The sequence below is a fragment of the Anser anser genome (assembly GCF_964211835.1).
Source record: "Anser anser genome assembly, chromosome: 16".
Taxonomy (NCBI): Eukaryota; Metazoa; Chordata; class Aves; order Anseriformes; family Anatidae; genus Anser; species Anser anser.
The window spans coordinates 3,043,722-3,067,987 of NC_139737.1; the positions used below are offsets into that span (position 1 = coordinate 3,043,722).

The 24,266-nt window shown below is 50.7% G+C and overlaps 1 protein-coding gene across 1 annotated transcript; it reads right to left on the bottom strand.

Moving 5' to 3' along the window:
* Positions 1-1,662: 1,662 nt before the first annotated feature.
* Positions 1,663-24,178, bottom strand: SLC17A9 (solute carrier family 17 member 9). Its single transcript, XM_083802145.1, has 13 exons — positions 21,014-24,178; positions 13,389-13,586; positions 11,723-11,862; positions 10,993-11,092; positions 10,118-10,248; positions 9,278-9,374; positions 8,293-8,389; positions 6,087-6,174; positions 5,760-5,794; positions 5,129-5,244; positions 4,704-4,759; positions 4,298-4,327; positions 1,663-4,208 (listed from the first exon to the last, which is right to left on the bottom strand). Exons 1-13 carry the CDS (start codon positions 21,118-21,120, stop codon positions 4,045-4,047), a joined length of 1,359 nt encoding a protein of 452 aa, XP_083658271.1. The 5' UTR covers positions 21,121-24,178; the 3' UTR covers positions 1,663-4,044.
* Positions 24,179-24,266: the final 88 nt, after the last annotated feature.

The window sequence follows — 24,266 nt, forward strand, 5'->3', positions numbered from 1 at the left end:
CACCATGCCCAGAGACACCCCAAAATCTGCAGGGGGTGTTCTGGAAAATGATTCTGAAGAAAGAAACAAAACAGAGAAGTAGAAAGGGGAGAGTTTAAAGCTGCCAGCAGGAGCTTGATGTCCTCGACTGTAACTCCTCGCCATCTCCCTCCCATTTTTAATTACAAGCAGTCAAACTGTAAAGACCTTAATGGACATCTTAATTATTGCATTAAAGTTTGAAATGGAAAATTCCTCCTCACATGCCGTGCAGTAGGTCACGGCTGCAATAAAGGGTGATATTTTCCTTGCGAGGGCGCGGGGTGCGACGTGCCCTTTGCAGGACGGCTTTGGGGCACGTCCCAGCCCCGGGGAGCCGGCAGGTGGATGGTAGATCGGGGCTCTGCTGTGAGAGCATCTGCTTGGGTTTTCAGTGCGAAAGCACCAGCGAGAAGTGCTCTTTGCTCTTTCTTTTCTTCTCCAAATAGTGCTGTTTTATCCCTGTGTTTTGCTTTCCATCTGCTTAAATGTGTTTATTGATTTAGTGTTAGGCAAACTGCGATAAAGCAGTGCTCTTTCAGGGCTCTGGAGCCCATGGCAGCTATTGAATGTGCCCTCAACAATTCAAACACAAACTGACCCATCACTTCTAACCCTCAGCAGCAATACAGTGGACCTGTAATTAATCAAAAGTTAAGCACAACCCCAGATTTCCAGACCCTTTCGCCCTTACCTGCCCCTCACTCCCTTCTCTCGGGTTCACACGGTTGCAGGACACCGTGACGAGGAGCAGGGTTTTAGGGTGGTCTCTGGCTACTGAGAGCTTCCCAGGTCAAAAGAGTATCTGTCAGAGGTTGTTCATATGTTTATAAGCAGTGGAGCAAAAGGACAAGGAAGGATGGGGATCAAACATCCTGCTAAGTTACCTTCAGCGCTGTTTTGGTAGCACAAAGTTTCATCCTACTTTTTCTGAGCACATTGAGGACAAAATTAGCGGACTCCATAGTCCTCAAAGATTCCTCCTCGACTATGCAGCTCTACAGGTAAGGTTTTAAAATTCCTTCAGTGGCTACTTCTCCTTTTTAAAAAGCTTTTTCCCCCGGTGTGAGCTGCACCACCACCCTGCGGGCGCACGCTGGGGCAGGCGACGGCTGGCACAGCGGCACTGGGGTGCTCTTGGCCTCTCGCTGCCCACCCGGACCTGCTGTGCCAGCTGTGCCAGGGCCAGGTGCAGCTCTGGGCAGCCACATCCCAAATCTAACAGCTCCCTCTGTTGGCATCTGCATGAACCTATCAACGAGGATGTAAAAAAGTTGGCAATTTATTTTTTTTCAGTCTCCAGGTGGAAGGCGGTCTGTCCGCCGGGCATGTCCCACCCAACAGAAGACTGGTTTCATTTGTGTTATTGCTCTAACTACTGACACCAAACCGTGTCCCCTGATGCCAGAGTCTACAGCTCTGCTGAAGGCAGCTTTTCAGTCATTTTTCCAAAATCAGACGGAAAAAAGCTGTAGCATATCTGTGAGGATGCTGTGGAGATCCGCCAGCCCAGCTGCTCTCCAAGCCCAGCCTCTCAGCCCTAAGGAGTCGGTCTCACTAAGCACACTCCGGCTCTGTCTGTCTCTTACCAACCACGGGAATAAGCACCTCTGCATTCATTTTTCAAGGAAAACCACAAAATCGGTGTGCAAATGATTTGCTGCCTTTATTTTTCAGGTCTTTCCGTAAGAAAAAAACTCTGACAGCAAGCTGTGGCAAGGGCTGCTTAAACTAATAACCGTACAGATATGCAAAAGGGTTTCAATACTCCGCTGAAGATGTATGAACGTAATGAAACCTGAGCCTCAGATCTACAACTTATTGGCCAGTTTACAGAAATGGATAATGCAGACAACCCACCAGAGCGCTAGCTGTGGTACAAGGAAGGCACAGCCAGCATCATCGGTTTGATCACCTGGGACTTCCCTTTGACGATCCCAGTTCCACATCTCCCAGCCTGCAGATCCACGAGGTGGCCCAGCTGCCTCATCTCAACGTGAGTGATTTAAACCGAATTCAACTCTTCCACAAAAAATGGTGCAAGCAGAAAAAAGAACCGGAATCCACTCCTTGTTCTCCCGAGTTGCACCACTGAATGGCCATTTAAAAAAAAAACTTTTTTTTTCTGTATTGCTACAGGAAAGGGCGTGCAAGCAAGCTGCTCAGCTGGGAGGAGGGACAGGGCTGGCAGAGATGCCTGGCTGGCCAGCCTGGGCTGCATTTGCCCTCCCCTGTTACCCGTTGATTTTAAGAAGCTTCCCAGCAGCGTCTGGGTCCTGGCTCTGCAGCACCCCAGCCACAGGGCTGGACCCATGGCAGCAAACAGCCTCTTAGGGAAAAAAGCAAAGAAGAAGAAAAAAAGTACTCATCTCTCTGGCCCCAGCTTAGACCACACCGATGCTATTTTCCCTCGAGAAGACACCAGGCAGCTGTATCTTTATCTCTTAATACCCCCAATAACTAGCTCAGCTCAGCTTAGTGGCACCCATTACTGTCTCTGCAGTTAAGTATTTTCATTATCAGCCCGTCTATTCAGAAACAGCAAGGTATCTTCCAAGAAATCTGGCCCAAACAAAAGGAAAAGCAGGATTTTTGTTTTTTTTTTAAGGGACAGTGAATCAGAATCTATAGCTTTCCTGCACTGTGAGTACAGTTTCAGCAGCTGTAAAGCCAAAGCCGTGATGCTGGCTGTGCGCTCCTCGCTAACCGAGCAGCACTGAATTGTTCTCAGCTCCAAAACCTGGGCTGCAAGCAAGGGGTGGGAGGAAAAGCAATGACTTACTTTAATATTAAATGTCACGTTTAAAATAGAGCCTACAAAACCAGAAACTGTAGGCTGGTAAATCCTTCCCCTCTGGAAATACTGTGGGTTTCGGTGGGAGTACCACAGAAAATAAGCATGCAGAATCAGGCCTCAAGTACATAAAATATAGAATTTGGTAGTTAAATTTAAAAATATTTATAAATAACTTAAGACATTCAGGCTCAGAGGCGTGAACACACATGTATTTCCCCCGGACATGGGGAAGAGCACGGATCCACACCCAGTACTATGGGTCTCCAACGCAGAAATTCACTTTTATGCTTGAAGTAGAAACAAAACGTGCCCACGGCAGGCTCTTCGGAAAGTCTCCCACACCCCTCTGAGAGCACGTGAAGGACACGTCTGATAGAGCAGAGAGCGTTTGGGACCCGTAGCACTGAGCATGACCTATCCTTCCTCTACATTCACAGCATATGGCAAAAGGGCTCCCGGAGGACTGCTGGGCTGCACCCACACCGCGCGGCTGTCCCGTGTCCTGCTGGGCTCGGACACGGAGCAGAGCAGCCAGGGCATGGAGGGAGCCCTTGGGCTGCTGTGAGCGGTCTGGTGTGGTCTGCAGAACGGATGCAACGTCCTGCGCAAGGTGCACAGCAGGCACCCAGCCAGAAATCCTCACGTGCCGCGAAGGGAAGCCTTGGATTTGTCTCGCAACCCATTCCCTTGTGCACCCGGGCTGTACCTGCCGAGCGGGCTGTAAAACGAAGGCACACGAGGGACGGTTAAGGTCAGAGGTATGTTCTTTGGGGTTCTTCCTCTCTTTTAGTTCAGACAAAATGTGTTGAGCGGTGGTCCAAGAGCCGGCAGTCCTCCACGCGATCACAGGGAGGCAGAGCATGGAGGGAGCGACGCTCCGCACGGCAAAGCAGCTCCATCGATAAGCTGGGAGTGCAAACTGCAGCCCCACCGAGCAGGGCAGCCCACCTGGGTGTTTGTCCACTGGAAACGGACTGGGGCAAACCAAGGCCAAAATCTCACTGGAGACGTCGAGCTTGATGGCTCTACAGGCCATCAGCCATGCCCTGAGCAAAAAAAAATGGACTCTAGAAGTCTTTTTGGTGTGGGTTTCATTCAGACCCACTGAGTACTTGGTCTCAGTATTTTTTGTTAAATACCTACAAAAAATAATATTCTTTGGCACTTGTGCAACAATGACACATAGACGTGATGCTCCCCTATCCTTCCTCTGCTTGCTGGACTCCTCTTTACAGGTCAATGTACGCGGAGTCCGTGTCCACCCGCTGGGCCTCCCCAAACACCAGGAATGCACAGAGCCCGATGCTGTTGACAGCAGCCACCAGGTTGAAGACAGAAGTCCAGGCGCCCGTCGTTTCGATCAGGTAGCCAGCCAAGTACACACAGATGACTCCTGGGCACAGGGGGAAGAGAAAGAAATGTACAGGCTATGGGGCCGCATCCTGCCCGCCCACAAGGATGAGCTGCAGGAAGGTGCCTTACCTAGGAGGGCTCCACCTGTATTTCCAACGCCTGTAAAATGAAAAAAAGGGAACTGTCATTTTGCCTTGTCTCACGGGAACCGTGTATTAGAAACCCAAAGACGCGGGCAGCTTCACCTGGCTTCCCACCTGACCCCTGATCTGGGGGGTGGCAAGGTGGCAGGGCCAGCACCGCTTCTCCTCACCCCCTCCCCTTCCTCCAGGCGGATGGAGGAGAAAAGAAGCAGCAGCCTGTGCAGCCACCAGGCCCCAGGGAAGGCAGCTGCACGCACAGAAGGGTGCTGAGGCTGCAAGCACAGAGCAGCCGTCCCAAAGAGCTACAGCTGCTAAAACCCAGCCGCCCGGCCCCGTGTGCCCCCATGCACAGCACCTCTCCAGCACAGCCCCAAGCCCAGAGGAATCCTTACCGAACAGCAAGCCAGCACAGGAGGGGGCCAAATCTTGCACGTTTACTGAAATACCACTAGTGAGAAACAGAGAGGGGGAAACGCCGGTTTTAATGGAGCACAATTTGCTTCTTCATCGTTTGCACAGAGCTTAGCTTGTCACACAGATGGAAGGAGCCTAGACAACCCACGGCACTGGTGAGGGAAGACGAGGAGGGAAGAGGCTGAGAGTGGGGCAATGCAGGAGAGAACCAGAAGGGTTCAGCTCCAGGCACTCAGAGGGTGCAAACCACAATTCACCTCCCGCTTCGTGCCCCTGCTCGCAGCACGGCCAGCCCCTCCTCGGGAAGTGCCAGGTTTAGCGCCTCAGTAAGGCTGGGGGCAGCCTGCTCTGCGAGCCCACAGTGACGGAGCTGAGGGCTGCAGCTCATTGCTGCTCTCGTTACCTGTGGTTAAAGGTCTGGAGTCCGACCGAGGCCGAGGCGAACACTATGGCTTTGCAAAAGCTGGATGTCTGGCCCAGGCACAGAGCAAAAATACTGGAGACACCGGAGCCGATGACCTGGAAGAAAGGGGAAATGAAATACTGCAGCGGATCTTCTGTGAGGCAGAAAGCAAGCCCTTTCGCAGACACACTGTGCCCTTTTACAATGCGAACAGCTCGTGTGCGCGGTGCTCTTTGAGTCTTTGCTCCCCCCAGACGGACACGATGGGGGCAGAGGCAGTGCAGCGCAGTAGGCAGGACACATCGTGCTCTCTCCTGGGTTTTCTATTTCTGCTCATCCTTGCACTGCTTCTTCCCTCAGTATCTAAAGGGCCCTTTGCAGTGACAGCGTACAGCTGGCCCCTGCCTGTGGAGGAAGAGCTCCTCGGAGCACTCACACAGCTCCAAGCACAACGTAACTGTGGGTCCACGCTCTGCTCCTTGCTCAGGTTTTCCTCTGCATTTCATTTCCCATACACGCCAGTCAAGTCTGCCTGCAAAGCTACAAAACCTCCCCCCCGCAACCACCAACCCAGCCCCGTAAGCGATCTGATCTGCCTCTCAGCAGCAGCATGCAAGCAGAGGTCTCTTACCTGCATGAACTTACGAACGGTGATGGTCTTGTACCCTGGAAGAGAAAGGAAGAGTCCCACGTAAAGACAGAGCAACAGGTTTCCTTGTGCTCCTGCCAGGTGAGCACAAGGTAGTGGATTTCAGATGGCCAGAGCTCATCTCTGGATGGATACTGTGAGATCAAAGGGAGCTCCAAGCACGTGGATGGGACCCCACTTTCATATCAGAACTGCATGCTGTCTGTTTGCCAGGATTTCTCCACCTTAACAAGCCCAAGTCCTCCCATCCTGGTTCTATTCCCAGACTGTATAGAATAAGAGCTAAGGAAAAGCCAAAAGAGCTCTTACCCTGGTTAATTAAATGATCAGACAGAAATCCACTGAACAAGCTTGTTGGAATTGCAACCAGCCAGGGGACTACGTTAAACACCCAACCCTGAAAGAGAGCAAAAGTCAAGAGAGGGCTGCTGTCAGAGCTCAGCTTACTTGCAGATGTCTGTAGAAAGGAAAAAATGAAGGGATCAGGACTTCTTACAGGATCTCTACCCCCTTCCTACCGCAAGCTCTCAGCTACAGCCCGCAGCTCTCCAAAACCTGCAGCCCATCAGGCACAGCACAGGGCTGTAGCATTTGGTAGGTGTGCTGCCTTTCCTTCTGTCTCCGTGACCCTACCTCCAGGGCAGAGGCAGAAAGCTCAGAGGCGAGGGATTAAACGTGGCAAAGTTTAGTGTTCAGCAAGGTGATGTGGCAGAGAGCCGCAGAGCCCTGGAAAGCAAGCTGTGGATGTTGCTCTGCCCCGGGGGTCACCAGAAAAGCTGCTGGCAAAATTTCCAACAGCAGCTTCAACCTCATTAGCAGCGTTACTGCAAAGCTGAGGGAATGTAGCTGGATTTTCTAATGCCAGGATTAGGTAACATTACAGTAGCAACATACTTCAGACTATTTTCAATTAAGCAGGCTTGCTGCATTTGTAATCACAGATGATTGCTGTTCATCTGGATTACAGCTGCTCACAGGCGTTTTGGTGCCCAGATCCCACGGGGAGCTGAAATCAGCGTGTGCTGGGGCCGGGCTTCATCTCAGTGGGTCGAATCAACCCATCCCTCATCCCCTCCAGCCCCCTTTGCTGAGAGCCCACATCCCCACGGACATCTCCCTCCCTCCCTTGCCGCATCAGGATGCGTGGGAGGGCTGAATAATCCTGCTTTTGAATAATCCTGTTTCAACTGCTCCTGGAAATCATACCAGGGCCCATCTGCATCTTTCAGCACCTTTTAATGTAGGTCCTTGGTCACTTTTGGAAATGTTATCCCACAAGGTTTGTGGCGTAATGTCTGTGGCATCTCGTGACGCCAGCTGGGGTCACCCAGCAATCAGTCCCAACACACCAAGGCCACCCCTTGTCTCATCCCATCGCCAAAACCCTCCAGCCAGGTGGGCTGCAGGTGGCAGGCTGCACAGCGGTGAAGGCATCTCACCTGCAGCAAGGGTGGCCGACCAGTAGGTGACACAGTTTTACCATGCTACGGATTATCATCAATCCCTTAAAATCGAGCATTGTCAAGCCCCGTTTTATTAAAATGCATGAAGCGATTATGGGATGCAGGAGCACTATATGGAGCATCTTACATAAGAGCACCATGATATAAGGCTTAACAGATGGCAAATTACTGCCACGCAAGCATATTACCAGAGGTGCACAGATCTTGTCACAACAATATGTTTACTGGTTTAATACATGATTTTAAAATAAATATCAAGCATGCCATAAAGCGCCTTACAAATGTAATGTTAAAAGGCATTTGTAAGCAGCTCTGGAAATTATAAAAAAAAAACTAACAGAGCCATTGTGGAAAACGATGTCTCAGTTTCTGAGAACAAGAAGATAAAAATAGTAGCTCTCAGCCCAGATGAGTCTTGCCTAGGTTTCTGAAAAATGGGAACGTCGTTTGTGCTGAGGGGAGGGAAGCTTTAACAGTGTTTTTAGACTACACATTATTAATGGTAGTTAGCACTTATTGCCGGTATCTCTGAGCTATACAATGTCAATATAGTTAAAAACCTTATGAAAACCCAGGAATGGTGGTCATTTACAACGGCATAGTACAATGAGCTCCATGCCATTTGAAGATCATCCCTCCCTCAGAAGAAAAAAAATAATAATAATAAAATAAATAAAGTAAAATAAAATAAAATAAAATAAAATAAAATAAAATAAAATAAAATAAAATGCAGTCTGAAAACCAGACGTAACCCTCTCTTCCCTGCCTGGAAGGTGCCCCAGGTCTGCCTCACTTTAGCATCCCTCACCAAGCCATTAGAAACAGGCCTCTGCCTACCCAGAGGGAGGATGCTCGTGCACATCTCCAGATGCATGCATGGAGAAACGCCTCCTGGCCCCGCAGGGAAGCCTCCCATCTCCTCCTGCCTCCCAGCCTGCTCTCACCAAACCCCTCTGTCTTCCCCTTGCTCCCCAGCCCACCCGCTTCGGTGGGCACCCAGCACCATGCCCTCTGCACGGAGACCAGCCCTTCCTGCGTCTCAGCCACCTTACCTTTGACTCGGGGAAAGTTTCCTTAAAGAAAGTCGGCAGCCAGGAGAGGAGAGTGAAAAACGTGCTGGATGTAGAAAGCTGAGCGATGATGACAGCCCTGAGAAAATACAGCGGGGAGGGAATAATCAGCACTGACAGGTCACGCTGGGTGAGAAAGGGGCATTCTAGCAATGCAGTATTTCAGCTCCTGGTCTATAAATAAATCCCTTATAGCACTGCCGTTGCTTCCTGAGATTTTTTCGCAGATAACTACTGCTCTGGGCTCGCAGCACCACGCGTTCCCCAGCTGCCCTCACCAGGGCGGATGCCTGACGTCAGCCGTGGGTTCAGGCCAGGTTCACCGTGTGAACCATGACTGTGTGAGCACATCTCTGCAAAGTCCCTCCAGCACGGCAGGAGGTGTCATTTAGGGCTTTCTAAGGCTGTGTTATCAGCAGATGTCCCATGGCTATTCAAGGCAAGAAAGGGCAGCAAGCTCCATCACCCTCCTCCCTGTCTTTAGCAGCACCTGGGAACCTGCTGCCGCCGTGCTTGGATGAGCCTCACTGCAAAATGCAGACTCCCCCCCCCAAAATCTCTATTCCAGAGATGCTTTGGCAGCAATGCAAACCCAGCCCGTGCCTCCCAGTGCCCCTGAGCAGCGCTGCTCAGCAGCCCACTGCAAGCAGCATTTCTAACACGCATGGGGAGCACGGCTTCGGAGGAGCACCACACTTATCCAGGGAAATGCCTCCGAAAGAGAAAGATTTGCCAGCAATATTTAAGCCTAGCATTCCTCCAGACAGAACAAACCCCACCTTCCATCAAGCTCACGCTTTCAGTTCTTTATTTACATATGAGGGATTAGAAAATGTGGTAGTGTTTCCCAAATACTTAAATAAGAGAACAAGCTCAGAAGAAGCAAGCAGGCAGAGGTGGCAATGCCGCGGCGCAGACGAGCTCTCCCAGCCGGCTGTGGCTGCGCGGGGCCACTTCAGCTGCCTACCATATGGGTGCCTTCGTAAACAGCTGCTTCCAGGGCACTTTGCTCTGCTTGGACATCGAGAGGCCTCTCGTTAAATATTCTATGGGGATGGTGAGTTCTGCAGGGAAGGAAACGTACAAATGAAAGCTCTGATCAGCAATATTCTGTGCAGCTGGAGGGAGCCCTGTGAGACCTGTATGAGAATCTTAAATCTCTTTCAAACTCTTTTTTCTTTTGTAAAACCAGCATTGGATGCTCATGAAAACACCTTGTTTATGTTCACCAAGCATCTTCCACTGCATCCACGCACTGCCCCACCCAGCCACCTTCCCAGCTGTTGCATCTCTCATCACAACTGGACAGAAATCTCTTGGGGCAGGGACGAGGTCTGCATTTAGGGCAGCACCAGGCACAAGATGAGCTGGGCCCCTACATACCACACACTAAGAGCACTGTAGCCAGGTGTAATGGTTTGCCAATGTATGGAATTTCTCCCAGACAGTTATTTGGGAAGAGATATTCAGATTAACCGCTTTTTCAAAGCTCTCTGTGTAGATGCTCTCGGTTGGGAATAAGTATCTCGCCCTGCTTAAGCTTAATCCACTTAGAAGATCACGCTCCGCTTGGCGTTTTCACTGGTGCTTAAGAGTACTGAGGAGTCAGGGCGACTCCCAACAGCAACATAATCCAGTGTGGGACTGAAACAGCAACATAAAAGCTCAAAACATTGTTTCTGGGTTCAGCATCTTCGGCCAGACACTGTTTATTATACAAGATACCCGAACAAAATTCACTGTGTAAAACCAGGCGAGCCCTTGGAAACCCCGAGCCCTGCAGCCCAAGGGATGAGGTTGAATTTACCTTTCTCCGTCAGCAGGTACTTGCAGGTGCAGTAGACCCAGAGCAACGTGAGCAAACCAGAGAAGTAGAAGACGCTCTCCCAGCCGTACCAGTCCAGGAGCAGAGATCCTGCACCACCGATCACCAGCGTCCTGGAAGGGAAGCCGCAAGCTGGCTCTTGGGTCTGCCAAGGGCTGGCCGAGGACACCGGGATGGCATGGAGCCATAAGGGAGGCTTCCTGGGATGGATGCTGCACGTCCACCTGCTGCACCCTGTGGCTTTGCAGCCTGCTCTGGTCCCGGCAGGGCCAGGTCCTGAGCCGGGGATGCTCAGCGCCTCACCCCCGAGCTCTCAGCTGCAGACTGAGTCCCACTTTTCCCACCCCCATAAAAACAAAGCGATTAAATGCAGTGGTATTTCTATTTGGCTTTTAAGCAACTCTTCTGTTTAGAAAGGAAATTCTCATGGAAATAGAAGAGATGGGAAAGTTGTATTATCGCCATCTGTCAGGGAGGACAGGTAAGCAGTCTCGCGCTGACCCCTGCTCTTCCTACTGGATCAGGCTGTTCCCCACAGTAAATAAATATTGCAAACGCTCTTCAAAGTCTGTCTCGGAAGGAAAGAAAAAAAAAAAAAAACACCACATAAATCCTTGACACACACAAGAGCAAACCGTGCATTTCAAAGACCACAAAGTCTTCAGCAGCGTGTGCATGAGAGCACAGACAGCAACTGCCTGAGGCTTCCCCAGCTGCAACCGGCATCCTCAAGGACCCAGGAACCTGCCTGTACTTTGGGCTGCAAGTTTTGCCTCCAACTATTTACTGTCCTTTCATCACCGTGATGTCCTGAGATTGTCACTCGCTGCTCAAAGCCATCTGCCTTTTGAACTTACCCGAACTGCGAGCCGGTCCCCACTGTGCTGTAGGTGAAGGCTCGCTCGCTCTCCCGGACCCTCTGGGACAGCAGGCTGGCCAGTGATGGGAAGTAGACCCCTGAGCAAGGGAAGGAGGGCAGGGGGCTGTCAGGGTATGCCCTCATCGGCAAACCAAAGGCAAATTTAAAAAATGCATCAAGAGCTAAACACTGAGACAAAGCAATGACACTTTGCATGAATTCAAAAGAGGGATATAGCAGAGTAAAGGAATCCATCACAAGGAAAGGTTTGTTTGTGTCTTCTCCGTAATTCCATTCCATCATCAAAACTGCTACCGTAAGTTCATCAGTGCCAGTGCTGCAATTTGGCAAGGGAAAGGAAAACCATCCCAAATTATCCAGAGGTTTTGGCAAGGACCAATTTTCACCAAGTGCTTTGAAGGAGTTTTAAAACACAGAAAAATCTAAATCTGATTTCAGAAGCCAGCAGCTGTAGCTTCTTACTGTTGCAGCCCATGCTTGGCAGATAGATTTCTATGGGGGAATGATTTGTGGGTGACTTTAGAAATGTCACACTTTTTTTTTCTACAGAAGCTCCAGGTGCAGAGGCAGCTTTGAGACAGAGGCTTGCTTGAACACGCAGGAGGAGTTCACGCACTGCAAACCAAATGGCTTGCACCTGAACCTGCGAGCCCCGAGCAAGGAGCCTGTGGGCAGACAGACACGCGTGTTCAGGACACGGGTCTCACCTTGCAGCAGCCCCATGAGGAACCTGGAGCAGGTCATGAAGACGAGATGGGCAGAAGAGATGTGTGTGAGCAGCGGGGTGATGACCGTCAGGAAGCCCCAGGCTGACGCCGAGAGGAGGAGGACTTTCTCTCCTCCTATTCTGGAAGACAGAAAACGCGCATCAGAAATGAGCAGCAGGAGAAAGGGCAAAGGCCCTTTCAAAAATTCAAGCATTTTTCCCAGTTCAGCTGGTTTTTAAGAGCAAATTGTCCGTCTAACCTGTTCTTCTCCTCTTAGAGAGGTCTTAGCCCTGCAGGGAGCAGGATCAGCAGAGCTGGCCTCCTCGCTTCCCACCTCCACGGGAGCGTGGGACCCCATGAAGGGGCCTGGTGACAGCCCCGGAGCAGGACACATGCCAGCCACCAGGACAGCCCTTGGTGGGTGCTGCCCGTCCAGCACCAGGCACCAGCACGCAGCCACCCCAAAGACTTGTCCCTGATGCAGGGGAAACCCAAGCTGCTGCTGCCCTTCTGCTTTTCTTAGACAATGACCACGTCTTTTCATCCATCTGCTCTCCTGCATCAGCTACGCCTTCCTGTTAGCAGCTGGGGGATTTTTTTTTTGCTGGCATTTGCTTGCAGACTGTTAAGGAGCATAACAAAATTGCACAGTGCCCTGCATGGATAACGCACTCCTTCCTTCTCACAAAAGGTTTCGCAGTAAAGCCCTCCTCACTAAGGAGAGGGCGGCTGGGGAAAGGAATGTGAGTGGCTAATTAACCAGATCTTTCCTTACAGCTAGCTGGGGTAGTTGTTTTTTAATTGATGTGATAGACCAAAGGCATTCAAAACATGATGGAAACTCTGATAGGGGCTTGCTTGGGAAAAGATTGCACAAGAATGTAGGGTGGAAACACTGGAGGTGCCGAAATGAAAACGAAGACAGAATAGATTATTTCAAACAGAAAAAAGCTGTAGTCCTTGCAAGAAGGAAATCTTTCATCTTGTGGTTAGTGACTGCAGCCATAAACCCTTCCAAACGGCTGTCAGACACAGCTGGGATTAAACTGTTTGTTAATGGACAAATAACACTCCCAGCGAGCAGCAGCTATGAACCACGCAAGAACTCAGCATTTATCACTTTCCTAAAATCAAGTCCACTTTACACCCACTATTTCTTTTGTCAGCTTCACGTGTAGGGTTGTGGGTTTGCTCTTTTTATTGCAGTTACGGAACCAGTGGTAAAAACCACCTCCGACCGAAAAAAATACGCTGGTATGAAAGTGCTCTTCACCGTTTGAAGGTGAAAAGAAACCACGGTGGTCTAAGTGTCCATTAACATAACTGCAGGCCTCTACAGCCCAGGCAGTAATTACCGTGTGGGCACTCCCTGTGTTTGCTGGGGATTTTGCCTGTACAAAGTCCTTCCCTGCACGCTGCACTGTGAGCATGGCACCAGTTTGAAGACCCAGGAATGTGAGCGGATCGTCAAAACCACACCTGTGCTTCCTGAACCAAGGCTGTGGCAAAGCTAACAGAGAAACCCATAAAGCTTCTCCCACACGTAGGCTTCACCCTCCACCCCGTTACTGTCCCAGGGTGAAACCTGGCACTGTCAACCGAGAGGTCAAAACCAAGTTAGGCGATACTGGAAAAGCCCGAGCAGGGGAAAACACAATTCCAGTACTGGTCACTGATATGTCCTCCGATGATCTGCGTCAAGCAGTAGCCCCAGAAGAAACTACTGAGCACGACGCCCGACTGCTTCTTGTCCCAGCCGAAGTGAGCGCTCAGGGCGACGGCGCAGATGGGCACGGTGACGCGGGCGCAGTACAGCAGGCACGTCCCCAGCAGCAGCATCGCCATCCACACACGGCACGTGGGCCTGCAAGGAGAGAGCAGAACATGGGAAAAAGGCCAGAGGATGATCTGCCAGGCAGATGGGTGCCCACCGAGCACTTTTACAGGTGGGACTGGTTCGCTCGCAAGCTGTAATGAGTTTGTCCTGCTAAAAAAAGGTCAGCACAATCCCCCTGTGGCACAGTGCTTAGAAACACTTGGAAGTGTGTTTGGTTGGTGACTTTCAAGCATTATGCTAACTTTTATCCCAAAATTATTGTGTCTGTCCGCAGACTGCAGGTGGACCAGGCTGCTTGGGAGCTGCTGACTGTAGGTCAAGGGGAAGGCAGGGCGGAAACCTCCTTTGCTGGGCTTTTTATCCAAACAAAAGCTTTAGAAACTGTTCTTTAAAAGGTAAGGGTAACAAAAGGAAAGGTCAGCGCGTGACACGCTGTCTTGGTAGCAAATATTTGTTATTTGGCATTCCTGCCCATTCCCCAGGGGAGGTGGCATGTCACCCTTCTTAAAAACAACAGAGGTGGAGGCAAGTTTTAGGGAGAGACAGGACGTGGTGGGGCTGAACAGCCCAGAGCGAGGAGCGAAGTCATCCAGCCTGGCCTGGCAAGAAGTTTAGGATAACGTTAGTAAGGATGTGCTCGTAGTAACGCTCGGTTTTGGTCTGTGATCCTCAGCCCCAGGACGAGAGGTCAAGCAGACGACCAGGCTGGCAGTATTTCTTCCTTCAACACGTGCAGGTGAAGTCCTGCAGGCTGCATCCATCTCTGCCCGTGAAAAAGAAGCTCAGTGAGAACATAAACTATTGATATTATTTGTATTTGGTTAATTTTGTGCCCAGAAGCCAGAGCACTGAACAAACAGGCTCTCTCTGCTCCAGAGATGATTGTGAAATTCACTGTACCAGGCATTAACCTCGGTGCTTTCCACCCTGCTACACATCCCCGCCGTCTGCCCAGGGAACAACCTGGGTCACTTTTATATTGAAATGAGCACTTACTCCTCTGTGCTGGGTTTATGATAAATGTAGGTTAATCCCACACAGCACAAGCCCATTTATAAACGTGTCAAATGGCCCGGCACGGAGGGAGACAAAGGAACAATGAGAAGTAAAACACACCGAGCAGTTGTGCCCGCTGGAAATGAATTTATTGCCGTTTCCTGACAAGGCAGACAAGCAGCTCCGTGCCGGCTCCTGGCGGGAGGAACTGGGAGCTTTCAGCAGAACTTTGAAGGTTGGAACCATCCTTATTGTGCACACAGAAACGTACAAAACAGCACAGGAACTAAAAAACCTCACTTATGTTTGCTGAGAGAATAAGGAACCAAGGGTTGACCTGCCTCGGTCACCTGAACCGGCTGACAAACACCCTCCTGGTCTTACGCCGCTCGAAGGGCATGCAACGAGCACGCTTTAATTTGCTGCACAAACAATTTGATTTGTTTTTATCACCTGCGGATGAAAGCTTTGGGCTGGCCGCCCAGCCAGCACCAGGAGCTGTGGCTCCGACCAACTTCAGTTTGCTGCGGCAAAGCCCAAAAACCGCCGGCTCCTGAGTGTCGGAGCCAGCCCAGGAGAGCCTGGGCAGCGGTTTGGGTGCAGGAGGCACAGGGCAGGTGGGGCTAGAAATAAAAGGAAGCTGCTCGGCAGAGCCCTCAGAGGGATTTCCCAAGGCTAGCCGGTATCAGATGCACGCCTGTGCCTGCCAAACCAGTGCCTCTGCCCCGCGGACATGGGCAGCTGCCAGCCCGGAGCGCTCAGCTCCCTGCTACCCACGGCAGCGCAGCGCCCATTTATTTCAGTTCTTGAAGTTGAGGTGACCAAGTAAATGCCTGCGATGTGCGTATGTTTGCTATTATTTAGCTGCCGAGACAGTTTTCCAAACTGTACTTTTCTCCCTGGAGCACACGGAGACCTTTCTGAGCTTCCCCGTGCCTGGAGCTGGGCTGGGCGCTGCCTCTTCTCCCAGCAGCTCTTCTGGTGAGCACGGCAGCACTCTAAGGGGATATGAGATTGGCTTTTTTCCCCCTGTAAGGCTGCATAAGGTATGAAACGGAGAGAAAAAGGCCTGCACAGCTCAGCTCTGTTCCCTCCTGGAGGTGTTTGCAGCGAGGGAAAGCGCAGCCCGCAGGCAGTAACACCACTGTCCGGGGGAGCTGCGGGCAGGGGGCACAGGAGGAGCCTCACTCTTTTCCAAAACCACTGCTTATGATATATAAAACACGACATGGTCTAGGTGCTCTCTTTGATCACTGCTCCGTTCTATAATTTCATGCCCTTTTCCTGTATTTTTATACGCATCAGTAGACACTTCAGACCCAAACAAGCAGGAACTCTACTGAGGGCTTCCAACCGCCACTCGCTCTGCAGGCAGCACGTCCAGCTAGGAAAATCCCCTCGAATAATATGAGTGTCAAATATAATCACTGGCTGCCCACACCCACCTGAAAGCATGGCAAGAATTATTTCTCTGCAAGGACAACGACGTGCTTACATCAGAGGAAAGAGCTTTGTAAATGCATTTTCTCCTAATTACAGTTATCACAGAGCCTGCCGGTGAGTCAATGTTCTGCTCCGTGCACAACAACAACAGCAAACGTTACAGGAGAAGCCTTGACTAGCGCAAAGGAGGAAAATTAAAACTGCTTTAGGAGCTAAGGAATAACGACAAACCGAACAATAGTTTTTGTAGCTAACACCAGCCATCCAGGAAGCGGAGCTTTACCAGAATTAGCAAATTTAACTTAAATCGCTTCCCTGACGAGGGAGCAACAACCTGTGCTGGTGATAACCAAACCGAGTCAGAGGCAGGCTCATCTAAACCCAAGCAGAAGGAAGTCGCAGGTGTCGGTGCCGTCACGCAGACCGAGCTTCTCAGCTGCTCCCCAGCCGCACGGGGCAGAAACCGCGGCGAGAGGGGCTGCCACCTCTGAAACCATCGGGGGGTGAAGCTCCCCGGCCTGCCTGCAGCCACCCCGCTGACTCAAGCGGTTGTTGCAGGACTGCAGCAGCTCCTCGCCGCCCGGCCGTGCTCTCCTCGCCCGTCGCACCTTCTTCCTTCTCGCAGGGAGCAGGCGCCTGCAGGTGCATCCCCTTCCACGCGCCGCCGGCGCCCTCCTCGCAGCCGAAGCAGCCGTGCAGCTAGAAAATACTTCCTATTTCGTAAGCCTCCAACCACCACCCAGACGGGCTATAATTAGCGCCGAGAACTATAATTGAGTCCTAATGACTGTTCCTGGGTGGCTTTTTGGATGGCAGCAGCCTTGTGTCTGAGCAGCCCTGTCTGGTGAGCCCGGGTTCTCCCCCAAACACAGCCCCGGGCACTGGGTGGTCATGGTCACGGCTTTGCTTCGAAGCATCCAGTGCTTCACCTGGGACCTGGATCCCACCAAGAACAGGTCCCCAGCCTAGGGCACGGTGTTTAATATTGATTTTTAAGGATGCCTGGGACATCCTGTGGTGGAAGCGGTGCCAGCAGCACAGGGTATCTTTATTTGCAGGGTGTTTTCCTGCTGGAGGAATTTCTCCAGTAGGTGCCACAGAGCAAATATTGATTCAACTTTATTTCTCTTGCCTTGCCTTGCTCCTTTCCCTCGGTCTGCGGTCGTGTTTGCAGACACTGCAGGTCACTGTTAAAATGGACTCGCTGGCGTTGAGGCTATCAGCTAGATTACAGCTCCGTGCCACCTTCAAGGCACGAGCCAGGAGCGCCAGGTGGCTTTTCAGGTGGTAAGAGAGTTGTGCAGACCACGAACGGTCTGCCCCAGCAACAGCTTTTGGATGGAAGCCATCTCCAGTGCTTGTGGGTGCTGCCCAGAGCTGGAACTGGAAGGGGCAGAAGCCTTCTTGGCGTAGTTTCCTCCTGCAGACAGGCACCCGAAGTGGCTCCGTGGGAGATGCACAGAGGATACGTGCGCTGGAGCCACTCGTTCATCCCAGCCACCCGCAGCAGGCACGCACCCATCCCTGCAAGAACCCCAGGAGGAGCAGGATGGGGACCACGGGGTGGCATCAAGCTCCCAGCCACGCCACGGGGCCACCACCTGCAGACCAGGGGCATTTCCCTCCTCGTGACCCATTCCCAGCCCCATCAGAGTATCATTTTCCCCCATAAAGAACTTCTGTCCCTGCTTACCTGCCTCCTGCTTTAATTTACAGTAATCACCACAATTACAGCCTGACTGACGTGGTCCGACACAGCAGTCATGCAGACACTCCCGTGCGAGGAGATAATACCCAGGTAGTTATTTTTAACCTGCTTTGACAATCCTCTCACTTCTCTCTCTTTGTTTTTCTTAACAATTTCTCCTACCCTTGAAAATCTAACACGCTTGTCAAGAGAGCCCTTTTTCTTCCCCTCCTCAAGCTGACTTTGTCGTGCTGCTACCCGGCTCAAAGCTGGTGATTTCTTGCTGTCAAAAGTAGCTTTTGGGTTTAGAGGAGTCTTTTTTCCAATCTGCCAGCTTGCAGCCAGCTAGAGCAGCACGGAGGACACAGGGCTTTTTTACTGGGAAAGCTGCTGATTTCCTGTTAGCCTCCTGTGCACAAACTTCTTCCGCAGAGCCACAGATGGCAACAAAGTGGTGTTCAGCGAGCGCAGCTCTCAGTTTATTCCCTCTCTTCATTTCTTGCTTTCGGCAAAAGCAAAGATGAAATTAGATTTCAGCAGCTCTCATGAGCTGGAAATAGTTGTTTAGTCCAGGTGGAGGAGGTGGGAAAATGTAATAATAAAGCACATGCGTGCTTTGCACACTGATCTAAGGACATATACGGATCAGCCATAAATGAAATACGTGCTTAAATTCAGGGTGAGGAACTTGTATGACAAAAAAAAACAACCATCAAAAAAAAAAAATGCAACTAAAGCCACAGCATCGTGTTGACAAAAGATCGGGGCACAGAGCTCAGAAAAACAACGTGACCTCTGGCTCCGGGCAAAGAGCGCAGTCAGGCGACTGGAGGCCAGCATGTGGCCAGTGGTACAAGCCCTTTTATCTGTGGAGCTTAAAGAAACTGCTATAATAATCGCTTGTCTTCAGGTGTAGCCAGAGGCTGGGAGATGCAGAGTGGTTTCAGGAGCCATTTCCTTCCCAGGACACACTGACTTCTCTGTGCTCTGTTTCTCTCCTGGAGGCACCATCCGAAGCGTTGTCTCCACGTTGACTGCTGGATCTGCCCAGGGCTTTGTGTGCTGCCTTTGGCCATAGATTTCTCTTCTGGGTGCTTTGGTCTTCCCTCCTGTTCAACCAGAGGTGCTACCACACATCTACTGAAGGGATCCCGCTTGGCACGGTGAGATCTCCAGGCAGAAAGTGCTATCTAAACATCCAGACGTACTAAATAAACGTGCAAGCAATTTTTCAAGCCCCAAACAGAAATTCCCGAGAGTTGATCTTGGAAGAGAAAGAGCAGATGTGTGATAACGGAGCCACTGGAAACCTGCAGAAAAGTTTGGGAAGGGCAGCAGGAGAGGCAGGATAAATCACAGGGCAAGAACGGTGGAAGAGGAAGGAAGAGCCAGCTGAAAAAAGGGAGGACAAAAGAAGAAGCGGCGTGAACAAAGATGGAAAAATAAACCTGCCACGAAGATAAGTGCTTATCTCTCCTTGCACTGACGGTGCAGACAGATCTTGGAAGGCTGCCTGGCATGTCTTTTGTTGGAGCATGAAAGGAGAACCTGTGTCATTTCCCCCACTCGATAAAACCTTGCCTCCATGGCAATAACTTACTACTTACTTGGAAATGTTGACAGCTATTTATTTGCATGTGTTGTTCAAAAACTGCCCACCGAATCGATTTCAGACCGCCCAACCAGCCGCCTTCTGCAACCACCAGCCGGCCCCCGACCTGCTCGCGTGAGCTGGCAGCAGGCTCCCCTCGCCGTCCCCATGTCTCGTTGGCTTTAGACCACAAAACGTCCCCAAACAAGGGCTGCAACCACGCGTGTGTGCGGCCGTGCCTGACGGGGACGCGATCTCTGCCTCTGTGAATTACGGCAATAGAGATAACGAGCTGATTAGAGCTACGCTTGTCCTGCTGCTCCTTCACGTTGACTGAATTCTTTCGGTTACTAGCAGCGCTACGGTCGGAATCGTTTCAAAATATGTCTTTCTTGGTAAATGTTTCATCAGCAGTCTCTTGTTTTGGGAAGTGTTATAGTTGTTCGCCCTTTTAGAATAAATTTGGGAAGCTGGAAGGTTCATTCTGGCCAAATGTATGATTTTTTTTCTCAAGAAAAGACATCCAAGTGGAAACTTTTGTTTCATGAAAATTTGGCTTGGGGTTCTTTGTCTCCCATCAGTCCCAATTCACGAACACTTATGAAAAAGTTACAAAGGGGGCGACAAAGAGAAGGGATTTTCGTATTTGCTTTGGGGGGGAATCTTAAAATTTTAAGCAACACAAGTGCCAAAGGTTTGCTTGTGAGACCTACCTGGCACTCTTGGGACCCTACCTCAGGGGGGCAGCTTGAGGCTGTGCCACCACCGCAAGAAGGGACTGATGATAAACCTCAGCCCACCTCACCCACCCTGATCGCTGCCAGAAGGGGCAAATCCTCCCCTGGGCCACGCGTTCCTCTGCGTTGGCACCGATGTCACCGGCCCCGTGGCTGCCCCTCGATGCTGCCACGGCGGTGGGCTCACCATGGGGACACACTGTCCCCAAAGCGAAGGGGAGCGGGCAGCCTGCCGGGCTCAGCACCTCGCTCAGCACCGCAGCAGCATCAAGACAAACCTATAAAACCCCAAAAGCGCGGGGGGCAGTGGGGCAAAGCCCCGGCTATCGGGGTCACGCTTTGCCTCTGAGCATCACTTCCAGCTGCCACAAGACACTTCTGCACCATCTGTGACTGCAGGATTATTAAACCGTAGGATTGTATAGTTGTAGGATCAGGTGCCCCACCAGGACCAGGACCAGGACCAGGACCAGGACCAGGACCAGGACCAGGACCAGGACCAGGAGAAGCGTTGGAGCAGGGGTCCCAGGGGCAGCACAGCCCCGCTGCAAGCACAGGACCAAGCACGGGACCACCCCGCTCTAAAAGTGGTCCCTTCGGGCTTAACAGAGGCGCTAATTATTTTAATGACTTAACTTGACAAACGGCTAGCGCTGTCAAGCTCCCGCCCAGCTACCCGCCTGGACTTTATCTTCATTAATTCCTATCACCAGGACAAACATCCTGACTGGAACACGTCGATAAAAACCTCACGGCAGTTCCAGCGGCGTGTTTAAATAACCGACCGCGGGCCAGAAACGAAGGGAGGAGATTTACTTCGTATTCTTAGCCGCCCCCCCCCCCGCGTTTCACAGCAGCCCCGCGCCTGGCCCACCGCGAGCACCGGGGGCGGCGGGACCCCGTTTCCGACCCCCGGGGGCGCTCGGAGCGGCTCCCGATGCCGCTTCTCCGCCGAGCGGCGGCGGCTTTTCCACGGGCAGAGCCCCGCAGGCAGCCTTACCTGGGCCAGAAGGGGTCCCCGGCGCCGTCCCTCCTCATGCCGCGGCGCTGCGAGGCCCCGGGGCCGCGCTCGGCGCTGCACAGCTCCGCGGTGCCACCCGCGGCCATGCGGGCAGGGCAGCGCCTTCCGGCCCCGCCGCCTCACACCGAGCCGGCCTCCTTCCCTCACGGCCTGCCGGCCTCCCCCCGCCGGGCCTCGGCCACGTGTCGGCGCCTCCCCGCCGGGCCGGGCCGGCCGGGCCCCGAGCCAGCACCGCCACCGCCCCCCGGGGCCCGCGGGGACCGGGACCGGGGCAGGAGCAGCCTCGAACCCGCGGCCCCCGGCTCTGCGCAGCCCTCAGCCCTCACGTCGGACCCATGGGCTCCTTTTGGTTTAGTTATTAAGAATTTCTGCCCCCCCCCCTCCGGTAAGTAATTGCACCCCCGCAGCAACACGGTGAAGGGGTAACAGATGTCTCAACTAAAATTAAATTTTACTGACTTTTCAACTAAAATTATTTTTTCTTTTGCATGCCTGTCCTGTCCCTCCTGTACCCGAAAGTTGCAATGCTGCTTGTGGCGTCAGGGACAGCCCCCTGCTCCTCCAGCTTTCAGATTTGTTTTATTTTTCAGGTTTGCCAGCAGAAACATCTCTCTCTGCTTAAGATTTAGAAGTGAATACAATAGTCCCACCCAAATTTAGGGAGAAAATGAACAGGAATCAGCGTTGTCGTAGCCCGATTGAACTCTGTTGGACAGAGCCGTTGCCTTCCTGTAAGTGTCACGGAGATGTAATCAGGCTCCCTTATGGAAATAGATGATTAAAATAATGATTATCCCAGTCCAAAACAAGAGGAGGAATGAGTCACTTCAGGAGTATGAATGAGCAGGTGGAGGAGCTTTGTTAAGATGTTGTACAGGTGGCCAACAGCAGCTTGGCTGCAGGCACGGCAAACCTTAGGTCAGCAAAGGATGGAGAAGGAGCTCCCGCACAGCCTGCCGAGGGCATACACGGCCCTTGGGAAAAAGGTACTGAAGCTCCTGGGTTACACTAAAAAGTACAGGGCACAGGTGCACGGCAGGCTTCTCTCGTCTGCAGCCAGGAAAGCCAGCAGCCTGTAAACGTTCAATAAAACTAAGACTTCAGGAGAATAGCGCTCAGCTAACTCACTCATTCTTCTCCAAAGAGGAATGCTTTTTAAGTCCCTGAAAAGCAGTTAGCTTAAATCAGGAGAAGTAACAGCATTATTGAGCTAAACCTTACAGGATGAAGCAGTAAAATGTTGTTTGCACTTCATAGAAACAACTCCAGAACCAGGAGGCCCCTAGGGCTGACAAAAGCAAAAATCATAAAAACATACTATGTTCTTTGCCTCAGCATTTCTTCCTCCAAGGAAAGAGGTCTCCCCAAAAAGGCATCTGGCACAGCCACTTAAGTTGTACAGGCCTCCAACCCATACAGAAAGCAAACAATGCCGACAAGTTTGGCACGTGGAAACTCGGGGGAGCTGTGCAGAGTAACCCCAGGGCTCAACCTTCATCAGATTGTAGGCTTTCCTTCAATTATTTGGACAGGAAATTAGAAACTATGCAAAGAAGGTATTTTTATTCATTCTGTTACTGTGTCTGTTTCCAGAAGAGGGAGCCAAGTCATGAAAAAATGCAGCCAAAAATCAAAACCATTGTTCAATCTGTTATAAGGGCTGTATATATAGTTGTTGTTTCTGTTGTGGTGGTTTTGTTTTAAGTAGCGTATATGTTTGGAGTTAAATTAATTCCAGGCAGGAGGGGAGATGAGTGCTGATGTAAGTACTGAAGTGAAATGTAGGTAATAAGGTCAAGAAAGAATGGAAGAGACGAGATTTTGGGCACAATACAGCACTCACAAATAAAATCTTGTACCCATACTTGAGTTACTATGTTAAGTCTCATTTCTATAGGATGCACACACATCCAACACTGACACTGCAATGTTGGCTTATTAACTTACTAAAATTGATTGAATTTAGAAATTGAGTACGTCAAAGTTTTCTGTATTTGTACTCCTCCAGTTCCTCCCTACTGCTCAACATCACCTCTTCAATCAAAAGGTTCTTTGACTAATTTGTTTCTAATGTAAAGATCTAATTTTACTTTCAAAAATAGTTGCAGTTAGAAAATGCGTTTGAGTGTAAAATTAACAGCCAGCTTCTAACATCCACCACATGCACATAAATGTTTAAAACGTAAAAGAACACACATTATTGCTTTCACTGCTTCATAACTTTCTGGAAGTAAACTTCCCATCAGGCTGATTAAATAGCAAATGGAAATAACACATTAGACAGGTGTTGACTTCAGAAAATAATCTTACTCAAGAACACAATCTCCCGTTTTTTTCTGTGTTCAGCTTTATCTGTCCAAAGATTAAATCAAATTATTTGGTTAGTATTCAAGCAGACGTTTACTATGACTGAATTTTACCCACACGATGGCTATATTATGTGGGTATTTTATGAAGTTGAGCACAAACCATGATGCAGTTATGTATTTCTGAGAGGATGTGAGAAGAGAAATAGGCTCACACATTCCATAAAAGACAACTGTTTCTTGAAGGAACTGTCTGACCGCAGCTTTAAAGAGCCCTGCTAAGTATGAGCAGTTTTAACATAACTTATTCCCAATCCAAGGAAAATGCAGGTGGTTTCTAGCGCCAAACAACAGAAATTTGCAAAATTGCTGCAGACAGCTATATGCTGAAAAATAAGCAAATGATCAGAGAAGTTGACAAAAGGGAGATTGTTTTTAAACGAACAGCAACTCCCGTGCACAAATTCGTCCAGGTGGGTATAAGGTAGAAGCATGTTATCGGAATTCCAGCTTAACACATGGAACACAAAAAAACCCACAGGAGTTTCTGGTTCTGAAGTGCCTGAAGGTAGCGGTGTGTAGCCCACCAGTACTTTGGCCAACCTTGTCCTTTATTTCATAATATGAAAGCCAGAGGGGAAAGAATAGAGGGTCCTGTTCATACGCTTTGGTTTTTGTCCCCATACAGCTGTGCAAGTAATGTGAACTACCTGACAAGCAGGGCTGGGGACAGACAGCTTTGCTCATGAATTCTACTGTTCCTTTGTCATTAAGAACTTTATGGCAGAAACTAATACTGACCAGCTGTTTCTAAACGGAGAAGATCTACAGTGCAGGTTAGAACCCATCACAACTTGCTGTAGTGTAAAGGGAGACGTAGGGCAAAGTATTCCTTGTTATCATTTTATATTCAGCCAAGTATCTGA